Below are 24,494 nucleotides of genomic sequence, written 5' to 3'. Positions count from 1 at the left end.
AAAACTCTTCTTGACTTTATGAAGTAAATTTACATAAATTTACATAAATTTACTTCCTTTTAACATGCAATATAGGTACATGCGTTTGTAGGAACCTCCAGTAACTCCTTAAACGAGATCTTTTTTTTATGTTTTGAAAATGGGGTTTTTAATATAAGAATCTTTCACAGTTCTTTCCAACCTGGAATAGCAGTCACTGGTGTGGATTTCTAAAATACTAGAAAGAGAACTGAATAGGTTGGGTTTTAGAGTCATTAAAATAACTTCTTAAAAAATGACCTTTTTTGGATAGATGAGGTGTTTTTGGTGGCTAGTGATACTACAGACATTTTGTTCAGAGGTGTTCTGATTTACTATTTCTGGATCTCAGTCTGATTGCATACCTTATTAATTTCCCTTCAGTTCTTATTTAATAGTGTAAATGAATACAGTATTAGCCATGCAGTAATGCACTTCTGCTTCTAGTTTAACAAAATAGTGAATTAAATTGTTGTGCAAAACTGTCTTCTTTAGGAGTTGTCATATCAGTGTAATTGTAACCATGCCTTCTGGTTTAATAGTAGTTACAAATTCATTTCACTACTACTATTACTTTGTTTTACTAATTCCTTATGGGACTTTTTTCATGTTGTAAAAGTAATATTGTAATTTTTTTTCACTTAGCTAAATTCTTGCTCCTTCAGTAGTGATTATCATACACAAAGGCTTTCTGCTTTAAAGCTGTCACTAAAATCCATAATCTCTTTCATATTTAATTCTTTGAACCATTTTGGCCTGTGTTTCATTTGCTTATGAAACATTCACTTTAAGAGTGATACCCTTATACAAGTATTTCAAAGGGATTTAATTAAGGAATTTAGTCAAAAATAGAATTTTAAGGCTATGGCTTTATGATAACTTATTATTCCTTAGTTAGGTATTCATCACATTAGTGAACTAAAATTTAGATTATAAATTGACAGTAATAACATCCAGTTATTTTTCCTTATGTGTGAATTTTCTGTTTGGATATGTTTCATAAAATATGAACTCATACTGTCTCTTTTCAGAACTCAGGCTGTAAAAAATTTTGTAAACCTGTTGAATCCTGAGTTCTAGTAAGCCTAAGTGAGGATGGATAAGGAATTCAGTACTTTGTGATTGAGCAACATATTCTTCTATGGGTCTTTTTTAGTGGTTGGACTCTGACTTATTGGAACAGCCAAATACAAAAATCTGTTATGTGTTATTTTGGCTTGGCAGAAGTAATGCAAAGAACTGTCAAAAGCAAAGAATATGCAGAAGCTGTAATTTCCTTTTTACCACTGAAGAATAGATTTGGCTGGATTGCGCCTTCAATGCTAATCTATCTCTGTGTGGCCAAATAAGTTTTTGGAACCTTTTTGTAGTGTATTTACTTTCTGTTCACGTCAGGCCAAATGTTATAATGTCATTTTTTTCCCTCTCTCTCTTTCTCTCTTGTTTTTTATTTTTTATTTTTTGGCTCATGCAGGGTGGTGATGTGAAAAAAAGTACAGAGAAAGGATTGGAGTTAAGAACTCAGATCTAGACCATTTAAATTGAGATTGTCACTTGATGCAATTAGATCATGGCTAGCAATACTAGTATGTTCAACTATGGATATGCTTTTTTTATAATTTTATGTCTTGTTTTAAAACTAAAGACCTTGTTTAAAATTCTTGAACAGTTCTTAAAGAATATTTTGCAAAATTTAACCTCAATTTTATAATTTGGGGTTAATTCAGTTGGCTATGTAAATAAACTTGATTTCAGTCTTTCTTCTACTGGTAAGCATGTTTTTCCTTCTACGCTTTTAACAGAAAGTAATTTCCTCTTCTGACTGTGGTAGAACCATGCTGCTTAAGCCTTCTAAGTTAATGATTAGCTGCACTTCTCTCTTGAAGCATTCATATGATACATATCCTTTCCTTCTTTGCCTGAACATATTTGTTCATCTTCAGTACTTCAAAATGATGGGATAGACATACTCATTCTGTGTCTTTCTATGGCTTTTGGTTTAGAACAAAACAGTTAAAACTCTTTCTACTCTCTTTCCCTTCCATACAGATGACAGCATCTCAGCTGCAAGCACATCCGATGTCCAAGACCGACTTTCAGCCCTGGAGCTGAGAGTTCAGCAGCAAGAAGATGAAATCACTGTCCTAAAAGCAGCGCTGGCTGATGTGCTAAGGCGCCTTGCTATCTCTGAAGACCATGTAGCTTCTGTGAGAAAATCAGCACCAAGTAAGGGTAAGCCCATATTTGGTAAATTCTTTCTAGAGTCAAAATGTTATCATTTAGAATGTTCTCTGTTGGTGACTTTTTCCCCCTTTTCTGTGTCATCTGAAAAAGCAAGTATATTTTGTGAGGAACAGGGTAATTTTTTTTTTTTATTGTCAGCTTTGCAGTATATGACTAATAGCTATTTGAAATATGCTTAATAATTTTGCCATTTTCTAACATTTATATGTATTTATGGCCACTGGAAATTTACCTTAATTCTTCTAAAAAGGTTCATTTAATTTAAACAGTGGACTGCTTTACAGCTGCGGTCTTTAAGCTGCCAACGGTTTCTGAAGCTTACAGGGAGCTCTAAGTCTGAGCTTTGACTTCATATATAAGTTATTCAGCTGAAGGGCTGTGTTAAAGTCTACATTTCCCCCGCTCCTCAATTCTTAATTAAAAAAATAAATTGAAGTTTCTAGTTTATTTTTCTTCACCTGCAAGGATAAACACCAGTAGGTTTCTTATAAGAAATGGACATCCATTTAACAGTATCTCTAGCAGCTAACCTTTACACTGTAACTTTGAAATATATGGGGTTGTTTAAAAGTAAAGGAACTAGATCCTGCTTGCACTAATTTGTACAAATGTGTGTGAATGTATCATGTTTTTTCCATGAGCGTTTCCTTTTCTGTTCTGGAGAAGTACTTGCATTGTTAGTGGGATTTACTCCAACTTAAAATTGTGTATAGAGAGAGAACTACAGCTGTATACAGATGTGACATATGTTCGGCCTATGATTAAATAAAAGGTTAGGTTTTATTTCAGATAATTCACAGTTCTAGTTCACCATAAATGCATTTACCCCCATGAAACCATGCAGCCCAGAATTCACTCGGCTCAACCCTTGTACTTCAGCCTTGAAGTACACCCATTACACCAACACTAGCATAACACTGAACTGACACACCAGAGCATATGTTTGTTTGGGTGGCTGCATTATACAGGTTGAAAATGCAAAAGCTGAAAATTCTGAAAGTTTGAATTGTTTTGGATGTGGCAGGGAGATCAAATTCCTTAATTAAGTGTTTTTGTAGTCTCTCTGCCAGATGGAAGGAAGTGATGACACTTAATTGGCTTTGGCTCTGAATCCTGCCATTCTCTCTTACTTGCTAAATGGTAGACTGTTGTCAACCCTGCTTATAAATGCAGCTTTTTCTGCCTGATATGTATCTCTGGTCTCATCAAGATTGAGACTTCCTTGTCTAACTCCGTTTAAATAAAGCTCAAGCAAGTATTTCAGCTAAATCAATCTTTGCTGTCTGCTGTCCATTATGACAAAAAGAAAATGTCTGTGGAAAACTGTGGGCAAAATGAATGCAACATAGAGCCTTATTCTTCCTGTTTACATGCAGAGGAATTGGGATGTGCATAAATACGGATATAAAGACCTTTGGCTTGGAATTGTCTAATATCTAGCAAATGCAGTTCACAGGCAGGGCAAGCTTGCAGAGTTTTGCAGAATGCCTTGGGGCCGTCTTACAGACTCTGGGAGCCTTGTGGCCATACTGAGTTCTCCAGGTGAATTTATTCAATGAAAAATAATTATTCCTCTGGGTGGGAAAGGATGGAGGATCTACATACCTTCAGCATTTCGATATTACATTTCTAGCAATTAATGACAGCAGCACGTAACTCAAGATAGAGGTGAGAGTGGGGGTGAAATGTACATGTACGAACTAATACATTGAACATAAATGAATTATGACTAACTGGCACTGTATTTAATTTGTGGAGGATGTATCCCTGTTATCTTCAGTTAACTAATACTACCAGGTGACACCTTAGCTTCACTGTTTATCATGAAAGCAGTTGTGGATAGATAGTACAAGGATGTCACCAAGGAAAGAGGTCGTTCACGTACGATCACTGAAATTTTCTACAAGGTTGAAATTAAACTTTAAGAATGAACTTGATATTAATATTGATTCAAACTTAAACACTGATATTTTAATAAACATTTTAAAATGAGATCATGCATACCTTTTTGTAATACTGTAGACAGTTTTAATGAAAAAAAAAGCTGAGGCTTTGGTTCACAGAAGTATTTGTCTCTACAGCAGTGCTTGATTGCATGTTCACCTTAATAATGAACAACAAAAAAAGATGCGTATGTATTTTTGAATTGAGAGAGGTGTTTAATTTGAAGTATGGCAAGATGGTCAGATAAATCTGAAATAAATTGAACTTGCAAAAGTCACAGTACCCGAAAAAGCCATCTTGAATCTTTTCATCAAACAGATTTTTAATCCAAGTAGCAGACAATATCTAACCCAGTTTGAATGAGTCTTTCCTACTTGCTGATGAAATGTTTTCTAAAACCTCTCCATTTTTTCTGTAACCAGCTCAGCAGTGTCTTTCAAGAGAGATTTTTCATAAGCTAAAAATAAGTGTAGTGAACAGGCCAAATCATGCTGAAGGGGGCAAATACAGATCATTTTGTAACTGACTTTTCTCATTCTGAAGCTGATAGCTCAACTTGGTGTAGGAACAGATCTCTTCATCCTTTTTGTTAGTTTGTCTGCATTGCATATCTGGTGAGCCAATTCTGTTCTTACTTTTCTTATCCCTTTATTTTAGATTGATTGATTGCATCAGCCATAGCTGAAGCTAGAATTCCTTGTATTATTCTTGCAGTCTTTGCTTTTCTTTTTTCCTAGGTAACTATTGTTGCATGCTTATTTTGAATATAGTCCAGTCTTTGGTAAACAATTTGACAGGCATTGGTAGATTTTTATTTATACATACTCCGTGGACTATTAGTAGATTACTGCCTACAATTTTGACTGTCTAGCTGTGACTCAAGCAAACTCCTCTTTATATGGTGCTAGGTGATGTGCAAACTGTATGAGATAAGCCAGAGCGTGAGGTTTTTAAGCCACCTCAGTGCCTCCTAGTAGAACATGAAGTGGAGACGCTGTAAGAGGGAAATTGCAATCCCCTCTAGCAGGGATTGCAGCAGAATCGACACACCTGCTATTGCACACAAAAAGCAGATTGTGTTCTGATGTGGCGTGTCTTCGTTTTCAGTATTTCTCTATGTAAAGCCCTTCTGAATAGAGAACATCTTTTCAAAATAAAAAGGCCTTGATATTACTTCTGCATCTCTGCTCTCAGCTAAGGATAACTATGGAATGGCAAAATTAGTCGGGTCTGAACTGCAGGTCATGTTGAACATTCTTAGAAACATGAAAGGGGCTGGTTAGAGAACAGGTCCCCAGCAGCTACAGGGTTTGGGGAAGAAAGGGGTTAGGTAGGGTGGGTTGTAGTGTGTGGGAGCATTTGGGGTTTTGCTGTTTTGTGTTGTTTTTTTTTTTGTTTTTTTTTTTTTTTTTTTTTTTCTCGTTTTGTTTTGCTTTATAGACGTCTTGGCAAGGAATATTTCTATGGGAAGTTCTTTGCTTTTGGCAGCTCTGTGCTCTTGTTGCCACATGTCTCTGCTGTTGATGCATGATTGATGCTGTTAACATTCACAAAAAGTTCCCAAAACAAAGATTACCTGGACACTGAAGAAAAGGAAAGCATAAAGCAGTCTGGTACTTGTGGCTGCCAGCACGATAGATTGGCTCACAGCTGGTGCCTGGTAAACCTATTAAAATCTTTCAGGGTGTCAAAATGTGTGTAATGGGAGAATTCATTCCTCAGGCTCTGGGTGTGGAGACAAGTTTGTGGTGCACAATGGCACCAGTAAAATAGCTCAGACTCAACATATTACTGGGGTAGGAGCTCTTGCCTGAGAAAGCGTCCATCTACCAGAAATTACAGCTGATCTCTGCCCACAGAGAAACAGATTTCATGTCCTTTTTCTGGACTTGGAAGTAACGATGTGACTTGTCACAGGCTAAACCCCTGAAATAGGAAATATTTCCTATTCCTTGGGCAAGAATTGATATCAAATAACTTGTGTGAAAATTTAGGTCACAAAGTGAAGTTCAAGAAGTGGATGGCAATTTGCAGAGGGGGCCTCCCGTGACAGTGTGGACTGGCTGACCAAGAGGCATTTGTTTTACTTATGGCAGAGATCTTGGGGATCTGCAGTAGCAGCTGCATATTGGAAATGCAGATTCTTTTTTCTTTGTTAAGTGGGGTTTTCTAATAGTAACCTGGAGTGTTTTCCTTACTCTTCTGCTCCCTTCTCAGGTGTGAAATGATGTCTGTTCAACATCTCAATAGGAAGAATTCTGAAGTAGTATCTTGTATCAAATTCCACCTCATTGCAGTAATGTAAACAAAACACTTCAGTTGTATTTTTTTACTTTATCTCAAAAATGGTTTCATTTCAATAACATGAAATCATTTTATTTTATTAACAAAAACTGACTTAAGGTGTTCAGTAAGATACATTAATGAAAGCATAACATAGGCTTTTATTAGTACTTTTCTTTTTAAAACATTCCAATGTGCGTAATTTTTCTTAATAACAGGGTATATATTTATGTTGTCTAATTATTAAACATTAAAACTGAAAATGGAACGGTAGATAGAAAATGTTCATCAGAGAGATAGGTTATAGGTTCTTATTCATGATAGTAAGATTAACTTGGCAAGCATATACGTGTGTCGTTTTACTCATGGGAATAGTCCAATTGAAGTCTGCAGGCTGTATGCTCACATAACAAATAATGACACTCTTGAGGTCTTAATGGGTTTTCCAGGTACTGGTTTTAGTGCCATCTGTTCTTTCTGCATTAATTTTTTTTTTTTTTTCTCTTTACTACTTCCCCCTTTTTTTTCCTTGTCTTCTCTTTTCCTTCTGCCTTCTGTAATTTTTCTTACTATTCTTGATGTTCTTCAGCTATTCAGAGAATTTGAATCTAGAGAGTGTTAATGAACTGAAGGGCATTAGCTAGCTAAACCAAGTTGAGGAAAGAAAAGCGAAGAGCAAATTATTATTATTTTTTTAATTTCTCTTACCTGATAATCCTGTTCATTGATAAAAATTCTCAAAGCAGCTGTAGAAGAGTGTTTTTCAGTTGTGGTGATCAGTACCCTTATTCGTTTTCCATAGTCTTCTTACAATTTTGGACATGCTTTTATGCATTTGTGTGCTTTTTAGGAAGAGTGTGGACAAATTCTCCTGAGGTGCTGCTCTACTATTCTCCATGATACTTCTCAAGCTAAGAATTGCAATCTTGGAGTAGCTAAATGATGCAGTTAGCTTTTTCAGAATAAAATCTGCCTTGTTGTTTATAACACTTCAGTAGCTTTTTCATCACTGTTTGCCAGAGTGTATCAAATTGTTTCAGAATACCATAGTTAAATTTTTATTTCTTCTGCTTGGATACAGCTCACTTGGAATGGGTTGAGGAAGTAGATGGTGCCTTTGGAAAAGTGTAGCAAAATAATAGGATGGTAGGGAGAGAGGAGGAAAAGGTCTGTGCTGTTTTAATAAGCTGTTGGCTCTCTCAAACCGAGGAAGTTTTCAGTTTCCCTCAGTAGTAGTTTTATAAAATTCCTGCCCAAAGAGCCAAGCGTCAGAGCAGCAGCATGACTCTCCTGGACTTTTGGGAATGTAACACCAGAAAAATTAGTTTTTGTCTAGAAGGATCAGTTACACTTAGAAATGCATGCGTTGAAAGTTTCAGTCAATAGCTCTAAAAATGTATACAAAATCTGTAAATAAATAATTAATCTTAATATTGTAATCAACCTAACTATTGAGAGAGATTTGCTTGCATCTGAAGTTACTTATGCATTAGCTATATGTCCTCAAACCGTTTCACATTAACATGCCCCTATTAAACTTTTCCTTATAATAGAAAAAGAGGGATAATTTTTATATTCAGTTTTCAGCTGAGATTTATGAAATTGGGTTTCAATTAAAAATGATAATTAAAAAAAAAAAAAAAAACATCTGAAGCTTTTTCAGGTAGATGTAATTGTTTTAAGAATACTAAAGTTTGTCAAAACTTAATTATGTTTTAAAATCGGGTTATTAGCAAGATGAAGTATAAGCCATAGTTAGTAAAGGCAGCTGATCTATTTTTTATCCTGATTCATATCATTCTTTACTGGAGAAGTGGTATCTCACCCTGACCTGTAGCTTTTTCTCCTGGGATAGAAGAACAGAACATTTTTGCTGCTTAAGAAGTCTCAATCAGAATTTGACAGTGTAAGTAAAGTAATTGAATAAACCTCAACACCAAAGAAATTGTTCCCAGCCCTTCAGAATAGAGTACTCTTCTCAAATGGAGCTTTAGTGCTCCCAAGCCATTTCTTTGCCAGTCTTCCATCAGTCAAGTGACTTGACATTCTTTGAAACTTTAGAAACAAAGAAGTGACTACAGCTGCTTTGATACAATGTCTTATAACATCTTGAAGTTTAGGATTTGTCATACTTTCAAGTTTGGTTTTGATGGTTTTCTTTTAGGAAGGAAGTGCAGATAAAGCCTTATGTTCTGCTGCACTTAGAACTATTTAGGTCTGTTTTTCTGTGGCTCACCTGTGTGTGTTGTCTGATGACTAACAGAGTGGTTGAGCAAATACTGTACATTTATTTGGTAGGAGTACTAAACTGTGTTTCTGTTCTTCAAGATGTCAGACTTATTTACAGGAAACCCCTTTGAATGTAATCTATTTGAGATATCTAGACATCTTTTCCAAGTTCTGCTGAAAATAAAATATCATAAGGGCTTTTGTTGAAGGGCTTTATTGTTGTTGTTTTTTAATCTTAGAAAAAAATCTTTTTTTTTTTTCTTAGAAAGAATTATTGAGGTTTTTTTGTTTGTTTGTTTTGTTTTGTAAAAACAAAAAAGGTGTAAAGAGAAAGTATTTTAACATATTTACACTTAGTTGAAATTGCAACTATCCTAAGAAGTGAAAGGTTTGGCATTTCTTTGGAAGGAAGGCAGTTTGCCTGTGAGGATCAGCAAATATAAAGATACTCAGATACTCATTGTTCCTGTTACCAAAGGCGATAATAAACTATAAGCGGTTTGGAGAAGATAACTGAATCACTAACTTCAGCTCTAGTATGTTATATGTATGTTTAGAAAAAAAAGTTCACGAGACATGTATTTTCAAAACTTACCACTGCCTCTTACAGCTGTACCTCAGTTTTCCCCCAGTTAGCTAATCGAGGCTGATAAAGGGTTGGAAATAGATTCTTGGTTTGTTGTGGTTTGTGTTTTCTAATCCTACTTATCTTTCTTTCACACACTTGTGTACTTGACAGATGTTAACGAAATGCTTCTTTGAACTCAAGGGATAATATTTTGTGAAAATTATCAGAACAGAGATGAATCTACTATCCATAAAAGACATTTTTACCACTTTGATCTCTGACAATTTGGCTTTAATCCTGGTTACCACGCGCTGGCTTTCATTGTATGTTCAGTTTATGTCTGGCTTTTGTTCTAAACCAACAGATAAAGCTGAGTGCTGTTCAGCCTGAAAATTTCAGACTATTTATGCTAGTAAGAGACGTACAACATGATACTGGCAAAGACATGCAATCTGAATGGTGGGACAACTCAGTTGTTCATTGACACGGAATCTGTGTTCTCCCGAGCTGCTTCATTATTTCACAGGTTTTCACTGCTTTGCTGAAAGAAAAGCTATCTTTGCCATGAAGAAACAGCTTGTGATGCTATTAATTTTCAAACTGATTTGACTGCAGAGATCCTCTGGTTAAAAGTCATGAGGAGGACTGTATGCCTTGGAGCAGCTTCCCCAGGGCTCTGATCCTGGCTGAAAAGAGCCTGGTGCTGTCTGAACCCATGGGGAGCAAGCCTTTAATGCTCTGCTGTCTGCGGCTTGCTTGGTGCTTAAGGTGTCCCTTCCTCCTTCTCCACCACAGCTTAAAAATTTAAACATATTTTGTCGACAAGCAATTAGACATTTACTTGATATTTTTTCCCTTTTAAAAATAGGTTTTCTGATGGTCATTTTTAGAATACCATGTTGCAATGTAATACACAGAGTCTGGAAGGGGGCTTATTTCTTGAGGGTGTTGAGTATTTTTTGTGTGTGTGTGTATGTTTTTTGTTTGCTCATTTTTATGTTTCATTGTGCATTGTGTGGCACACTGAACTCTGACTGACCAAGATTTTATCTTGGTTCTAAGAGATGCTGATATATTTTCGACACTTGAAAAAAATAATCTGCCAGTTCATTTTTTTTTCCTCACATTTTGTAGTGTTGGTCTGTGTGCAAATATTTTGTTCCATTTTTCAATAAATTAATGATTGCGGAAATCTCCGTTATGGTAATCATTAGTCATTTTACAAAAACTGTTTTTATTTTCATTTAAGAATCTTTATCTCAAACTTAATTTTGCATGCACTTGTTGAAATAATGAGGTATTCTGCAGATCTACCATCAAAATCCCCTTCTCAAAAAGCATGTAACACGTAACAGTTGCCTCGCTGCCTTATTGACTAATTCCCCCTTCTAATTATTGCATTCATCATTGCATGGAGTAGAGCACATTCTTGTCATGAGCATTCAATGATGTGCAGTTTTACTCATGATCAGTTTTGTCATTGGATGCAAGATGAAACCAGCACTTTCTCTACTTTGAGGGGAAATCCTAAAAACTCTCTGAACAAAATATCAGTGTGCTTATTGATTAAGAAAAAGGAGCTTCTTTTATCTCTTTTTTTTTTTTTTTTTTTCAGTCTTAGAAAGTTTCTGTACTTTGTTGGAAGTATTGCTGTTCTTTACACTGTTCACTGAATGCTTTTCCAGCAGTACTGAGAATCGCTTCTATTATTATATCTCCCAATTCACATTTCTGGAAAGCTGTGCCTAGTGCTGGTTGGAGAGGCATTGATCTATTACGATGAGCAGACAGAGATGTTAAGGTCATATGCAGTTCAAGAGTGAATCATAGGCCTTGATATTATGCATCTCCACAAAGAAAACGATTTACTTTGTCACTGAAAAGAAAAGAAGTTAATTTATAGGCTTCTAATGCTAAAAGTGCTTTTTAAGCTCGCATGCTTTTGTTCTTGCATTAAAGTTACAGAAAGGGGTAAAACTCTGAGTTTTTGTGGTTTTATACATTACGTTAACCTTTAAATTCTATATTGCAAATATGTCTACCATAAAGTTATTTTTAAGAAGTACAGGTTGGAAGGAATCAAGCAAAGCTGATTTGTGCAGCATTTAGGAAAAACAACCATGATCTTTGCAGCGTTTCTGCACTTAAGCGTGCCTTTACTTTGTTCGGATCTCCTTTAGTCTCGTTTCTGCCTTGGATATTCCACATGTTCCTTTTGGCACTTCTGATATGAATTTCAGATGGTCACATGCTGCTCAGTATGTTTGAAGCAGGATGCATGTCAACCCTTTTCAGCCTTCATCCAAATAGTTCTGAAATCTAATATTCCCTTGACAGATCTTTCTTGCATGTAAAGCGCTTGTTTAAAATAAGAATTAATTTGTCTCTCAGCCTGCCTGATAGAACTGCAGTTTGACAAATTGACCAAATGCTGGTATGGTTTTAATAATGCATCCTCATGAGTTTGCCCTCAGTGCACAGAGTTGATTCTCCCTGACTATTTTTTTACTAGTCACTTTTATCTTCAACGTGCGGCCTCATGCCTTATCTATTTCTCACTATTCCAAGCCTGCCATGAGCACGGACGTGTAATTTTCCTGTCAGTCGTGTACTTCATGCTTGTTGCTGAAGTCTGAGTGACTGGACATCACGAGCCCCTGAGATGCAGTAGCAATTTGCTGTTTATGCAATGGAGACGTGACACAGAGATGGGGTCAAAAGTGAGCACTGATCTTTGGATGCTTAATGTGAGAGTAGCCTAGATTTCTTTTCAGTACATGTAATGCTTCAGAGGGGAAAGCTCAGAACTAGGAGGGAAGGAGGGGACAAAACATTTTTCTGTATATGACCTTAAAAATAAGACAGGCACCAAAAAAAAAAAAAAAAGAGAGAAAGGGGGATAATTAGGGGAAAATAATGAAATGTCAGGTTTAGGTAAAATGCCTTTTATTTAGTTAACTGACAGCCTGTGGCACAGGAAGGTCTAGGAGCCAATTGCCAGGCTAGCATTCAGCTCTTTAAATAGAAGAGCCTTCGCTCCCCCCTCTTTCTTGCAGTCCCCTCCCACATTCACTGCATATTTTCAAACTTCTGCAATGAGTGAAGTGGGCATCTGACAAACAGCCTTCTTCACATACACAATCTTGATTCATCCCTGGAGGGAGTCTGCAGCATTCACTGGAGAGGGCAGATACTCAGTGGAGAAAGCTATATTGGAAATAATTTTACCATATTTCATATGCTCAAAAGTAGATATCTTTTTAAGATGGGAAAGGGCAGCTGAAAAACAAACAAATGAGAAAACAAAAACAAACAAACAAACAAAAAAAAACAACAACAAAAAAAAAAAAACACCACCACCTTTGATTTTCTTTTTAATTCTTAGTATCACAACCCTTAGGGGTTAACTTAAGAGATATTCCTTAAGGGATAACTTGATAAGTCTCAGTACAGAGAGGGCTTCTGTTTGCAACTTCTTTGAACTTCAGTGGGGAAAAAAAAAAATTGAAAGCAACAAACCTCATGTGGTATTATTTGTGAACTGTGATGGTTTTGAAAAAGAGTTGAAATAATCTGATCTGCTGTACTACAGCTGTCCAAGCTAACCAATTTACTAAGGCTAGCCATAACCTGTAATTCTTCCTAAGGATCACAACTGGAAAGAGATGTGGCATGTCACTGAAGTAAGCTATTTGCTGGCAGTGTGGCAGTAGAGAGGCTAATTCCCGTAAGAGTGTATTCTTGCCTTTCTAAGGGTCTTGGGTCTCCCTTCTCTAGTTATGTTAAGTCTTTCATGAAAGTACATCATTGGATACCAACTGGATGGTAGTCCTGAGCATTTCAGCTTGCTTCTGTGGGATACCAGGTCCACCTCTGATCGCTCGTGTTTTTTTCTGATGGATCTTTGAGTTGCAGATGTAAACACTTATGCTCTTTTTTTTTCTCTTTTTCTTTTTTTTTTTTTTTCTAGGTCAGCCAAGCCTCCGAGAAGCTATCTCAATGTCCTGTATAACCAATGGGAGTACGGGAAGCAGAAAAACAAGCCACAGTTCCTCTGTATCTGTTGCCAGAAAAGAAACTCTTTCATCTGCTGCAAAAAGGTACCGACCTGTTATTAAGATTGAAATTATATTTTAAAAAGCAAAATGGAAAAACAAACAACAACAAAAAGAAACAGAGAAAGAGTTTGTTTTTGTCTCTGCACAACCCTCAGCAGAGCTCTCTGAGGCAAAAATTAGCTTTGGAAATATACTATGTTGTTGGGCTGCTTACATCAGGGTTCTAAAAGGAATTCATAAATGAAGACTGTTTCTAGTGTATACTGTCCAAATGCATTCTCACGAAAGGACAGAAGGGGCAAATGTATTTCCAATATGACTGGAATTTTTTTTCCTTCTGGTATTCATCTGAATCTTTTTTTTTCCTCCCCAAGGAAATTAAAAAACAAAACCGACTTCATTGTCTTGAGTGTAAATAGCAGGCAATAGCAAAATAGTTGTGAAACAATAGTGAGTTTTAAGATATGTTTACTTTTTAAAATTTAAAATCTTAACCTAGAATATGTCTTAGTCTTTGTAAAGTATGTATGTATGAGATCTCAAATGTATAAAAATAACACTGATTAAATATTTGCAATTTAAGTTTGCTATGCACAAAACAATAACATTTTTCCCCTCCCTGTAATGGTTTTAGTTGCATAGAGCAACCGAAGTAACTACTTCTGTAGTTTCTATAACTACTCCTTCTGTGGGTCTGTTAAATAGTGATCACATAGCTTATTTAATCAATAGTTTGCAATTATATGTATTTGTTGGGAAGAACAGACTGCCAGGTATAGCCACAGGACAGGGAATGCTCTTAATGTATAATTGTGTAAATTATGTGAACAACTTCTTGGCCTCTGTTGTGTACTCTGGTAACTCCAGTAGCTGTTCTATCTTCTAGTATGGATGTAAATACTTTGCTATACAACAAGACAGGGAAATGATATATTTCAGGGAATAAAAACGCTGCATGCAAATATAAACTGTGTTAAGAACAAAACAGGAAAAGCTTTAGTTCCCTTTGGAATTTGAAAAGGAAGGGTAATACCCTGTTATTCACTCCTCTCCCTCATGTAGCATTGTATATCTTCTTGTTGAATACTTATGTTTATTTTTTTACAATAAATTAGAAACTGATCACTGTGTGTCTCTATCTACTAGCACAACAGGCACCAGGACAAAATACATTCCTGCAGGAAGGTATTTGTTAGTTAGCACTTTTCCATTAATCTTACCCATGTGGCTCTTAGCACATTGATGAGAGCCAGTCCAGCTTCTGCAGTGTTCAGTTTGCGTTTGTGCTGAATCGCCTTCCTGATTCATTGGCTGATGCACACTTGAGTACATAAGAGGAACAGAGTGGAGTGGCTGGCAACCCTTTCATCTGAGTTAAGGTCTTTAGAAGGAGACCTGGATGGGTCAAAATAGGTAAGCCTCAATGTGCGGAGAGCAGCTCTTCCTGGGCCCCCAAAGCCTCCAGACGGAGGGTTTTGTACTACCAGTGCAGCTAAAGATACATGAATGCCTTCTTCAAGGGTTGTTTTGGAAAGGTTTAAGGCCCCCATCTTCAGTTATCTGCTCAGCTGTTCTCCTGTATTTCTATAGTCTTCCAAAAAAAAGTGTCTGGTATTTGTAAGAAAACAGGTTTGCCCTTTTATAAAAATACTATTTTAAGAAAGGTGAAAGGAAATGTCAGTTCTTGGGCTCTGAAAATGTGGGCTTTGGTGATTATTTTTTTCTTTTTTTTTTTTGCAACAGCAAAACTGCTGAGTACTAAATAGTGTCTGTGTTAGGAAACATAATTGAATTTCAATAGTTCCACATTCTAAATAAAGTCAGGATAAACATGTCTGTTTCTAACTCTTTTTGTCATGATGAAAAGGAGAGAGGATAAAGGAGGGTATCACATGACTGTGGGACACTTCACCTTGACTTGTCTACGCTTTTTTTTCAGGATGGGGGTTCAACTGGTGCAGCAGGTGAAAATGGTCATCTGTTTATGTAGAACTACACTTGAGTTACCAAACAATCCCAAAGCCTGTCTATAGCTTTGCATGTTCTAAATACAGGTAGCCATACATCTAGTCACATGTATCAGGAGTACTACTTGTGTCCAAACTGTTGTTTTCTTGAAGTTTAGTGTCTTTGTTTTGTGCAGTCTTAATATTGCATGTTTCTGGGGTTCTAGCCTCTGCAAACTTGATATATCTGAGATTTCATCCATGAATAAACAGTTTCATTTCCTAGACTGCTTAATCCTTGTTCTACCAACCTGAACACTGTAAGATTATGGAGATGATTTTATGGCTCAGAGCTGCACAACAGCATTGTGTCTTGTTTCAACAAAGGTGTGCTAAAATTTCAGCTGTCACGTCAGGAGCACTAAAAACAGAGCCCAGCAACATCACTGTGAAAAAAACAGATGATGTCCCATTGTCAGAGGTGAAGTCATGTATGTTTGGAAAATTTCAGCCCTACAGTCTGGAACTGATGGGTGATAGAGGTGCCGAAACACTTCGCAACAAAAAATGTTGCACACCTTGTGTATCACTAGAGTTGGAAATATGTTTTTACTTTGTACTGTACTCTGTCACAGAGACCTGTGATAATTTTCTTTAGGACTAAACGTTTGTCTGAAAACAGCTTCTGGTAAGAATAGTCTTTGTATTTCAGAACGATGACCCTCCACAGTAGCTGCCAGTGTGTTGTGGTCCAAGGGATGAAACATTGGGCTAAGTGAAATTGTAGAGTCTGGAAAATTAGGATAGTAATAGATCTCAAATACTCACATGTGGATTGAAGAAATGCCTCACCAAGTTGGGATTTGGAAAGAATTTTTGGATGCATTAAATAACTGCTTCCCAGAACAACTAGTCTTTAGAAACCCACAAGAAAAGGTACTGTCTTTGATTTGGTTTCAGTTGTTGCACAAGAGGTATTAGTTGTTCAAGAGGATTTAGTGGGAGAGCCACTCAGTAATAGCAGTCATAATACGATTAAGCTGAATATTTTAACAGGAGATAGTAAACCAAATACATTCAGAACACGGATATTCAATACCTAGACTGCCACATATCTACATATTTTACTTTCAAATTGAAATGGCAGTCCAAAAAAAAAAAAAAAGCCTACTTGCCTCCTGGTGCCAAATAAAAACACTGTATTGGAACCCCAGATATACCTTGTGCTGCAGCTGAGAGCAAGCAGTGGTCCAGTGGCACTCAAAGATGCAGAAAAGCTAAGGAGGGAAAGTAATGATAAATGGAAGTTGGCAGTCTATAGCTCACAAGTTCAGTGAAGATATTGAAGAGATTCTCACAGTGAACCTATAGTTTCTAGGAGGTGGATCAGATGAGCTGAATGAGTTTGGGTAAGAACACAGAAAATATGAGATGAAACAGGTCTCTCTCCTCTTGTTTCCCTCATCACTTTTCCTCTAATTAAACTATTTTGAAATACCTGAATAGAGAGAAAGGTAAAATAGAGGGAAAAAATAAAAGAAGGAAGGAAAAAAAAAACTCTTTCCTAGTAGATGGAAGTCGTGAGAAATGTTACGTTTATGAGTATGAATGCAAGTGTATCTCTCACAAAAGGAATAAAGAGCATCTTTAGTAATAAGACATTCATGGAATTTATTCCTCTATAATGCATTTCTTCCCAGAGAATGGGGAAAAAAAAAAAAAAAAAAAAAAAAGATTGCTTAGTGCCCTCTTGCCCTTTTGTATCTACCATTGTGAGTGAAGTGTTCCGATTAAAAAACCTCTATTTTTCTCTTTCTAGTGAATGAGGGAATTCTGGCTATATCTGTTAATCAAAACCCCACAGTTCTTCAAGCGTTATTCTCCATGATCACATATATGCCTTACACAACTGTGAATGCTCTGGTTTGCTTTCATCTTTCTGAAAGGAAAGTGTGACATTGATGTATTGTATTGTATTGTTTATCTAGTTGATGTGGTTTACTGAAGAAAACCTAAATGGTCCTTAAATGTTGGTGTTTTATGTTATTTTTCTGCAATTTATTTAAACTGGTCTTCAGTGCTTCTTAGGAAGCATTTAGAAATATTGAAGTGTTGAGGGTTTTCTCTCAGTGGTAGATGAGTGTTAAATTAAAATCAAGTCCCATCTTCATTCATTTATTTTGAATATTGACTTTTTTTCATTTATAGTGTTTTGTGGAAAAAAAAAAAATGGAAAAACAATTAAGGTTATACAAGGGTTGGGGGAGAAGTGATGTGAAGGAATAGAAATCTAAATACTTCCCTTCAGAAAGATACATTTTATTTCTTTACTTTGCAGGTTATTTTGAACCTAAGAGAAAAATCCTTCTTTTCCTATTTTATCTGGTGCTTGTACCTTGTTTTGTTTCATTGATAAATTTATCTTGGAAGAGTGGTTTTTTTGTTGTTTTTTTTTTTTATTCGTTTACAAAATATGTCATGTACTACAGAATTCTCTTCTCTTTCAGGTCCTGTTATGATTTGTGTGATTTGGTATATTGCAAAGTACACTGTTTAATACAAGTATTTTTTACGTACTCTTTATGTAGTGGACCTTTGGTTAGATCCTTAATGAATGACATATATTTAAGGCTGTTTGAAATGTTAACCTAATAAAGATAAGAAAATAAAGATGATTCTTAGAAAATAAAGAGATTCTTAGCTCTTTTGTACTGATGGTGTTAAAGATGTAGCAAGATAGTCTAATTTCATTCAACTGCAGATCAAAATTGTGATGAATTTTTGGGGATAATTTCCTTTGAATTCTGCTGCATCATCTTTTGTCAGCTTTGAATGCTGTAACATCACCCAAGCATGAAGGATGTACTGAAATGAAAGTTGTATTTAAATCAGTATAAACATAGTACATCTCCACAGTAAAAATAAGTAAACAAATTTCTGTGCATCCATCGCCTTTTTTATTTTTGGAGCTTGTAAGTAAGTCTTATTTAAAAGGTAGCCAAATCTTTAAAATGCTAATCTGAACAGAGTGAGTAGACAGAGTTTTTTCTTAGTGATCATATATATAATGTTGTGACATGCTTCTCCCATCTTTTCATAGAGGACATTTTATCCCACCTTTTTAATTTATTTGCTTGTTCTCTCTTTTTTTTTTTTTTTTTTTTTCTCCCTATGTTATACTTTATTTTACAGCGGTACAGAAAAAAAGAAGGAAAAACCTCCAGGACAGAAAGAAAAAAAAGAGGAATCTCACTCTAATGATCAAAGTCCACAAACTCAAGCATCACCTTCTCCCCAGCCCTCCTCACAGACTCTCCAAACACACAGGCAAACTCAAGAAAGCAAGAGTTCTGCTCCAGCTAAAAGGTTTTCACAGAGATAGAAAATGATTGAAATGATACTGAGTTCATATCTGACAACAAGTCATGTGAAATAGCTCTAATTTCATGATCAAGTTAATGTTTGATTTTTTTGTGTGAAAGAAGATGCATTCAGAATGCATTGCAACACAGCAAATATCTAAAAATGCAGTTTTTATTTGAGTAAATTTTTAAGATTATAAAATTTTTCTCAGTGATTGAAATCCTTATATGGTAAAGCTACTTTACCTCTAATCAGTCATTCAAAAATATATAACAATGATTCTGACTTGATCTTTCTCAAAATACACTTCAAATGTTTTGTCTGAAGAGGCTGAATTGTGGAGTGTATTTTGCACATGGCTGTTTGCTATGTGTTGTAACAGCGTTTGTTAAATGCTAGTATTACTGAAACTCTACCTTTTTGGATGTTTTTCTTCTCAAATTATTCTGTAATGTGACTGCAGTTTGGATTTTTTTTTCCTATTTGTTTGCTTTTTCTTTTTGCCCTCCACCCTTTTCAATTCCTGCTAGATTGCAGGACACTTCACTTTTATTCTAATTCTTCACACTTCTATTTTGACATCCAAATTATAGAACTGCTTGACTTGGCTGAAGGTAGGAGCTTATTTAGGATTGCCTCTGTGTTTCCGCTCATTTTACTGGAAATTGGGCATTATTTTTTTTTTTTTCTAAATGGATTTTAAGATTTGGGTCATTATTTCTGGATTTAAAGACTGTCCAGATCACTTGGTGCATTGTTTGTTTTTATTTTTTTTGGTGGTGGTGATTTTTTGTTTGTTTGTTTTTCTTTGTCTTTTTTTTTTAATTATTATTATTTTTTTTTGTTCATTGTTACCTTATTGTTTAGGAAGGCATGACATTCTTTCCTTTACTGTTTGTCATTTAGGAGACTCAAACTCTTAAATAAATGAAAATTATTCCTCTGAAATTTCCTGTAATTCACAAGATTGTTGTCTTGCATTGCTTGAATTCACAGTTCTAATAAATATTTAAATTTCCACTTGACTGATGCATGTTATAACACTTCATAAAGGCTCTGTCTCCATGTCTTGCACAAACTCTACATTGTCTGAAGCTGAACTTGCGGCCTGTTCTTCTGCCCAGTATCTCACTGTACAGGTGTTTGTCTGAAGTCTTGCATACTAATCTTTTGCAGTGTTGGGGGAAAAAAAAAAAAAAAAAAAAAAAGCTTTTGTAGTGTCTTAATGGTTTAATGTGATTTGATTAACGTGTTTGTCACAGGACCTTTTCCAGCCTCTTGAGGTGTTGTGGAGGTGAGCTTGCCAGTTCTGAGGCTGCATATCAGAACTTACTTCTGCAAAAAGCATTTCAGATGGGATGAAGTGTAACGCTGTTAGCAGGACAGATGCAGACTAAGTCAGTTGTTTGAGTAATATGGCCTTGATCACTTTTGAATGTTTACCCTGATTTAAGATGGGTAGGAAACTAATGAGCTAGTGACTGCAAAACTTTTCAGGTTACCATTAGTGTAAATTGGCTACAATGAGATTGCTGAAAAACTACATCAGAATTCATGGATTTATTTGTCTATAACATTGGACTAAATCTAGCCTGCCTTACTCATGTAAGATGTTTGCAGACATTTTTCAAAAAGATTAAAGCAATAAATGTGATTTAGAAGACTTTATTTTTTATTTTTTGCAGATAAATCATAGTCTGATAGAACTGTTCCACCACAGAAATTAGTATTTTAAAGCTGATGAACAGTTAATCTGTGAAAAAAAAAAATCTACTTTTTTTTTCTAGGTGATTTTTTTTTTTAAACTTATTCTTTAAGGCTAATACATTATAGTCTCTTTTTTCCCTTTTGGTAATTTGTTAGCTTCATTTGTAATGAAGTATAGAGATTTTTTGTTCAAGCCTTTATGTAAGAGCATGTGAAAATGGAAAGGCATGGATAAAACATTTCGCAACTGTCTTGCTCTATTGTTTTCATTCATCCCATTAGAACTTTTTGACTAATCTTTTTTTTCCTGTTTCATGCTTCAGCTTGAAGGAAGACCTAGCTCTGCTTTTGTCTACTGCTGCTTGTCGGTTGTGTACCCATTCCAGTTATTGTTATCTTATTAACTTGTCATTCTAAAATATATTTTTTTCTTCTAGCATAAAGAGATCCTTGACTGCTGAAAAACCTCACAGTGCTTGGGAGGGCTCGGATGACAGTCGTAACAAGCTGCTGAGAGTAGCATCAACATCTAAATTAATATCGAAAGTGGCAAAGAATGCAGACAAGTACGTATAGTTTGGTGCATAAAAATGAGTGAACTTTAGAGTCAAAATATTCTGAAACTGCATAATTTCAGCGAATTTAAATAAGTATATGCAAAGACCACTTGCATCTTTGTTTTCGCCATGAGTAATCACTTGCATAATCTGTAAGTGTGGTACTCCAGATGCCTGTGGAATCTTAAATTAATTACAAAATGTGAATGTGGGGTGTGAGTGTAAATATGTTTTAATATTGCTTGTTTGTGTTAGCAAAATTGTGTTATGAATTATAATTTATGGCTTAATGCCACTGTTGTGAAGTTTCCAACCAGTCTTTTGCTGCTTTAAAATTATTTGAAAATGTTGGTATATCTCCTTGAAATTAATCTACTGGATTTGACGTGTGTGTTTCTAAAGTAGTTTGTAATTGTAAAAGAAACATTTATGATTTCAGAAAGGTCTCTCAAAAGGAACTGTTTAACAGATCTCTGCTTGCAGTTTCTAGATGACAGGCAGGGATTTTCTTTTCAGCTTAATCTCCAGTGTGCCAGGGTTTTCCTTCTGTTACTTCTATCTTTCTAAAAGAGTTTAATTCTATTTGAATAATAAAGTGTTGCAGTGTTTTTCTAGACCCACCTTACAGCTGTTGTCAATAATTTATACAAGTGAGCTGATTTTGACACAGTGACTATGCACATGCTTGCTTTCCTGGGTTACTGTCCCAGTGAACCCAAATGTCACCAAACTTCCCAGTAGAGCTGAGGAAATCAATGTTTGGCTGTTTCATTAAGCTCATGGATGAGGCATAGAGCACCGTGTCTCCACAATATTAATGAGAAGGGTGTTATGTAGTTCTGGAGGAGTGAGCCTGGAGGGTGCTAGGCCACGTGCTAGGCCAACGGGTGCTGAGGTGAGACAAGGGCCTCCCCTGCTGTGCTCTGCACAACGTATCCCAGGTGAGCAGTGGGATGCTGCTCCCAACAAAAAATGTGCCTGGATATCCATCCTGGATATAAGCCATCACATTTATAAATCAAAATGACCTTTTGTGAGCGTAGTGATTGGTGGCTATAGTTTGTCACTTTTTAGCTGTTATATTATCTTTTCTCCACAGAGGGAAGTCCAATTTCCTCAGCCCTTCCACATAGGTGATGCTCTGTAGCCCTCTTGTGCTCTTCTTCAGCAGTGGGTTTTCTCAGTTTGTGGTCTCCAGCAGGGGCCTCACAAGGGAAGAACAGCTCAGAGCAGTTACTTCCACATTTCTGTCAGCACAGACAAGAGTTTGCATTTAGCTCTAACTTCACATTGTTGACCCCTGCTGTGACCCAATTTTTATCCTCAATGCTCGTTGCCACTTGGGCTTCCTGTTTCACATTTGCATGCTTGGTTTCCTTTTTGACTTCTTTTGAAATTGTGATCACTTTCTTAAAATTGTTGTGCTGGCTTTTAGGCTGAGCCCTCTCCTGTTTGCTGAGATCCTTCTGAGTTCTGAGTTTGCCCCAAAAGTGCAGCCAGCTTCTCCAGCTGGATGTCCTTGCAGCTCTCATACATCCGCTCGTTAATCTTCAGATTATCATTAACTGGTCCAAGGCAGGACTACCTGAAAGCCCCTCCCACTATGACAAATAAAACTCTTCAGGCCGTTTGGATTAATTTCCATGATGGTGTTTGTAGTGCTCTCCTGAGCTTGCGTATAAGTCAAACACATACTTACTCAAGAGTGGTGCAAGTGCATTCCTTCTTCCCTAGGAATGGGAAGAACAAAAACATCATAAATTAATCTTGGGTGTGGATATCGGCACATTTACTAAAAGCTTTATGCCTAGCTTGAAGAGCTCTGCAGTGCAGTGAAGTGCTGTGTGCGAGGGATTATGGGTTGCATATTTTGCAAGTACGTTTTTCCTTTTGTAATTGTTTTTCACTGCTGGAATTTAAAAGCCCTTTGGCAATTTCAATTAAAGCAGGACACTTCTAGATAATTTTTAGGAATGAAAATCCCTCTGTCTTGATTTCTACTTTATCAAAGTTTCTTTTCCTGATTTTTGTTATCTTAATAAAATATCTTTCAGTGTGTTATGCTTTAAATTTGTTAATAATGAAAAATAAATTTTACTTTTATTCCCATTTTGTGTTTTGGTTCAAGCAAGGTCAAAGTAAGTGCTTTATTTCATTTTCCTGCAATTCTACTTTTTCTCTGAAGGACTTTAAATGCCACCGTTCTCCAGTCTCTACTTAGAGCAAATAGGGTATCTAACAAAAGAGTAGATGGGGAAAGGTTAGGATTAATTACTGTCAGAGAAAGTTACCTGTTCACAATTTGAAGCTGTTGTATCTTGAAGTATAGGGCAAAAATAAAGCTTCCAACATTGTCAATTGTAGACTATTGAATTGAAGACTGGGTATTGCACGCTGTATTGTGTACCTTGTTCTTATGCTCAAATTTATAGTAAAAACAGAATTTGCGTTCAAAAACACACATTAATACTAATTTCTTAGTCAGATCCTGCATGCCTGATTTCCAACAGAATCAGTTGTGTTGTGCAAAGGCATATTGATATATTGCATTTAGAGTTCCCAATTAAGAAAAGTTGGCCTAATCTGCCTAAAGTTACCAGAGTCTCATGCAAGGGAGTAGAACTAACTCAGCCCCTATTGTGGGCCCCAGGACAGAAATGTTTTACATATGCTTTGCGCTACCAGCCCAGGATATGGACTTTGTTTAGCAAGCTCAGTCTTCAAGCCAGCACTGAGCTGTAAATCAGTCTGATAAAGCCACAAGAAGTAATAGGGTTCCCACGGCAGCCCATCATTCAGTTTTTTTTTTTTTCAGGCAAAATAGGGAATCCAGCTTTAATTTGTCATTTGGCAGCACGGTGAAGGTTGATTGTACCAATAGCCAGAGATGACTTTCCGCATGCATATGACCCTTTGTCACTGTTACAAAAATGTGACCTCCATCCAGCTAAAAATACTGGATGCCACTCATACCTTTCTGCTGAATTTCAGATGGATTCAAGGTTTTTTTTTTTTTTTATGCAATACATTCTCCCATCAAGGAGTGTTACTCTGATAAGAAGTAGCTCTGATGCTGGAAATTAGTATTTCTTCCCACTTCACAAAAAAAGTCTGAGGCTTTTTGTGAGTAGTTCATTCCTGATTCTGGCAAGAAGAGACATGTGAACTGCACTCCTTAAGAAGACTTTGTGCTATATATCCAGTAATGCTGCATGGATCCATTTTAAATGAAACTGCAACTTGCTTATATTTAATCTACATGTCCAACAGGGTTAATTCCTAGAAAATTTTGTGGTGTTGTGTGTGGACAGCTTATTTTGACAGGTGTTAAATGCTTTGCATGCAGTCCTGAGGGTGTTTGGCAGCTTAAAACATTTGGTTATTACACATTTGCACTCTCAAAATGGAATTTTTTGCGTGCAAGGAATATGGCTGCCATAATTTGTTTTAAAAAGCTTTTTAGTTTTTGTTATCACAGTAGTTCTTAGGAATCCCTGCCATAGTGCCAAAGACATTAAGTGACTTAACAGATACGGAGACCTGAGTAAAATAATGTGTGTGTAAAAATGTTCTATGT

General features: G+C 36.1%; 1 protein-coding gene across 4 annotated transcripts in view; it reads left to right on the top strand.

Annotated features, from left to right (window-relative positions):
* The window catches only part of EML4 (EMAP like 4), a 154,838-nt gene that overhangs the window by 83,382 nt on the left and 46,962 nt on the right, over positions 1 to 24,494 (top strand). For 3 of the 4 annotated variants that reach the window (XM_032183589.1, XM_032183590.1, XM_032183588.1), the window contains exons 2-5: positions 2,068 to 2,250; positions 13,257 to 13,386; positions 18,483 to 18,656; positions 20,798 to 20,926. In XM_032183589.1, coding sequence (XP_032039480.1) covers positions 2,068 to 2,250; positions 13,257 to 13,386; positions 18,483 to 18,656; positions 20,798 to 20,926 — 616 coding nt within the window. The remainder of the gene's footprint in view (positions 1 to 2,067; positions 2,251 to 13,256; positions 13,387 to 18,482; positions 18,657 to 20,797; positions 20,927 to 24,494) is intronic. The other variant, XM_032183591.1, reaches the window with a different exon arrangement.

The sequence above is a fragment of the Aythya fuligula genome, chromosome 3 (assembly GCF_009819795.1).
Source record: "Aythya fuligula isolate bAytFul2 chromosome 3, bAytFul2.pri, whole genome shotgun sequence".
In the NCBI taxonomy this organism is placed as follows: Eukaryota; Metazoa; Chordata; class Aves; order Anseriformes; family Anatidae; genus Aythya; species Aythya fuligula.
This window is presented reverse-complemented; position numbering and strand designations above follow the sequence as displayed.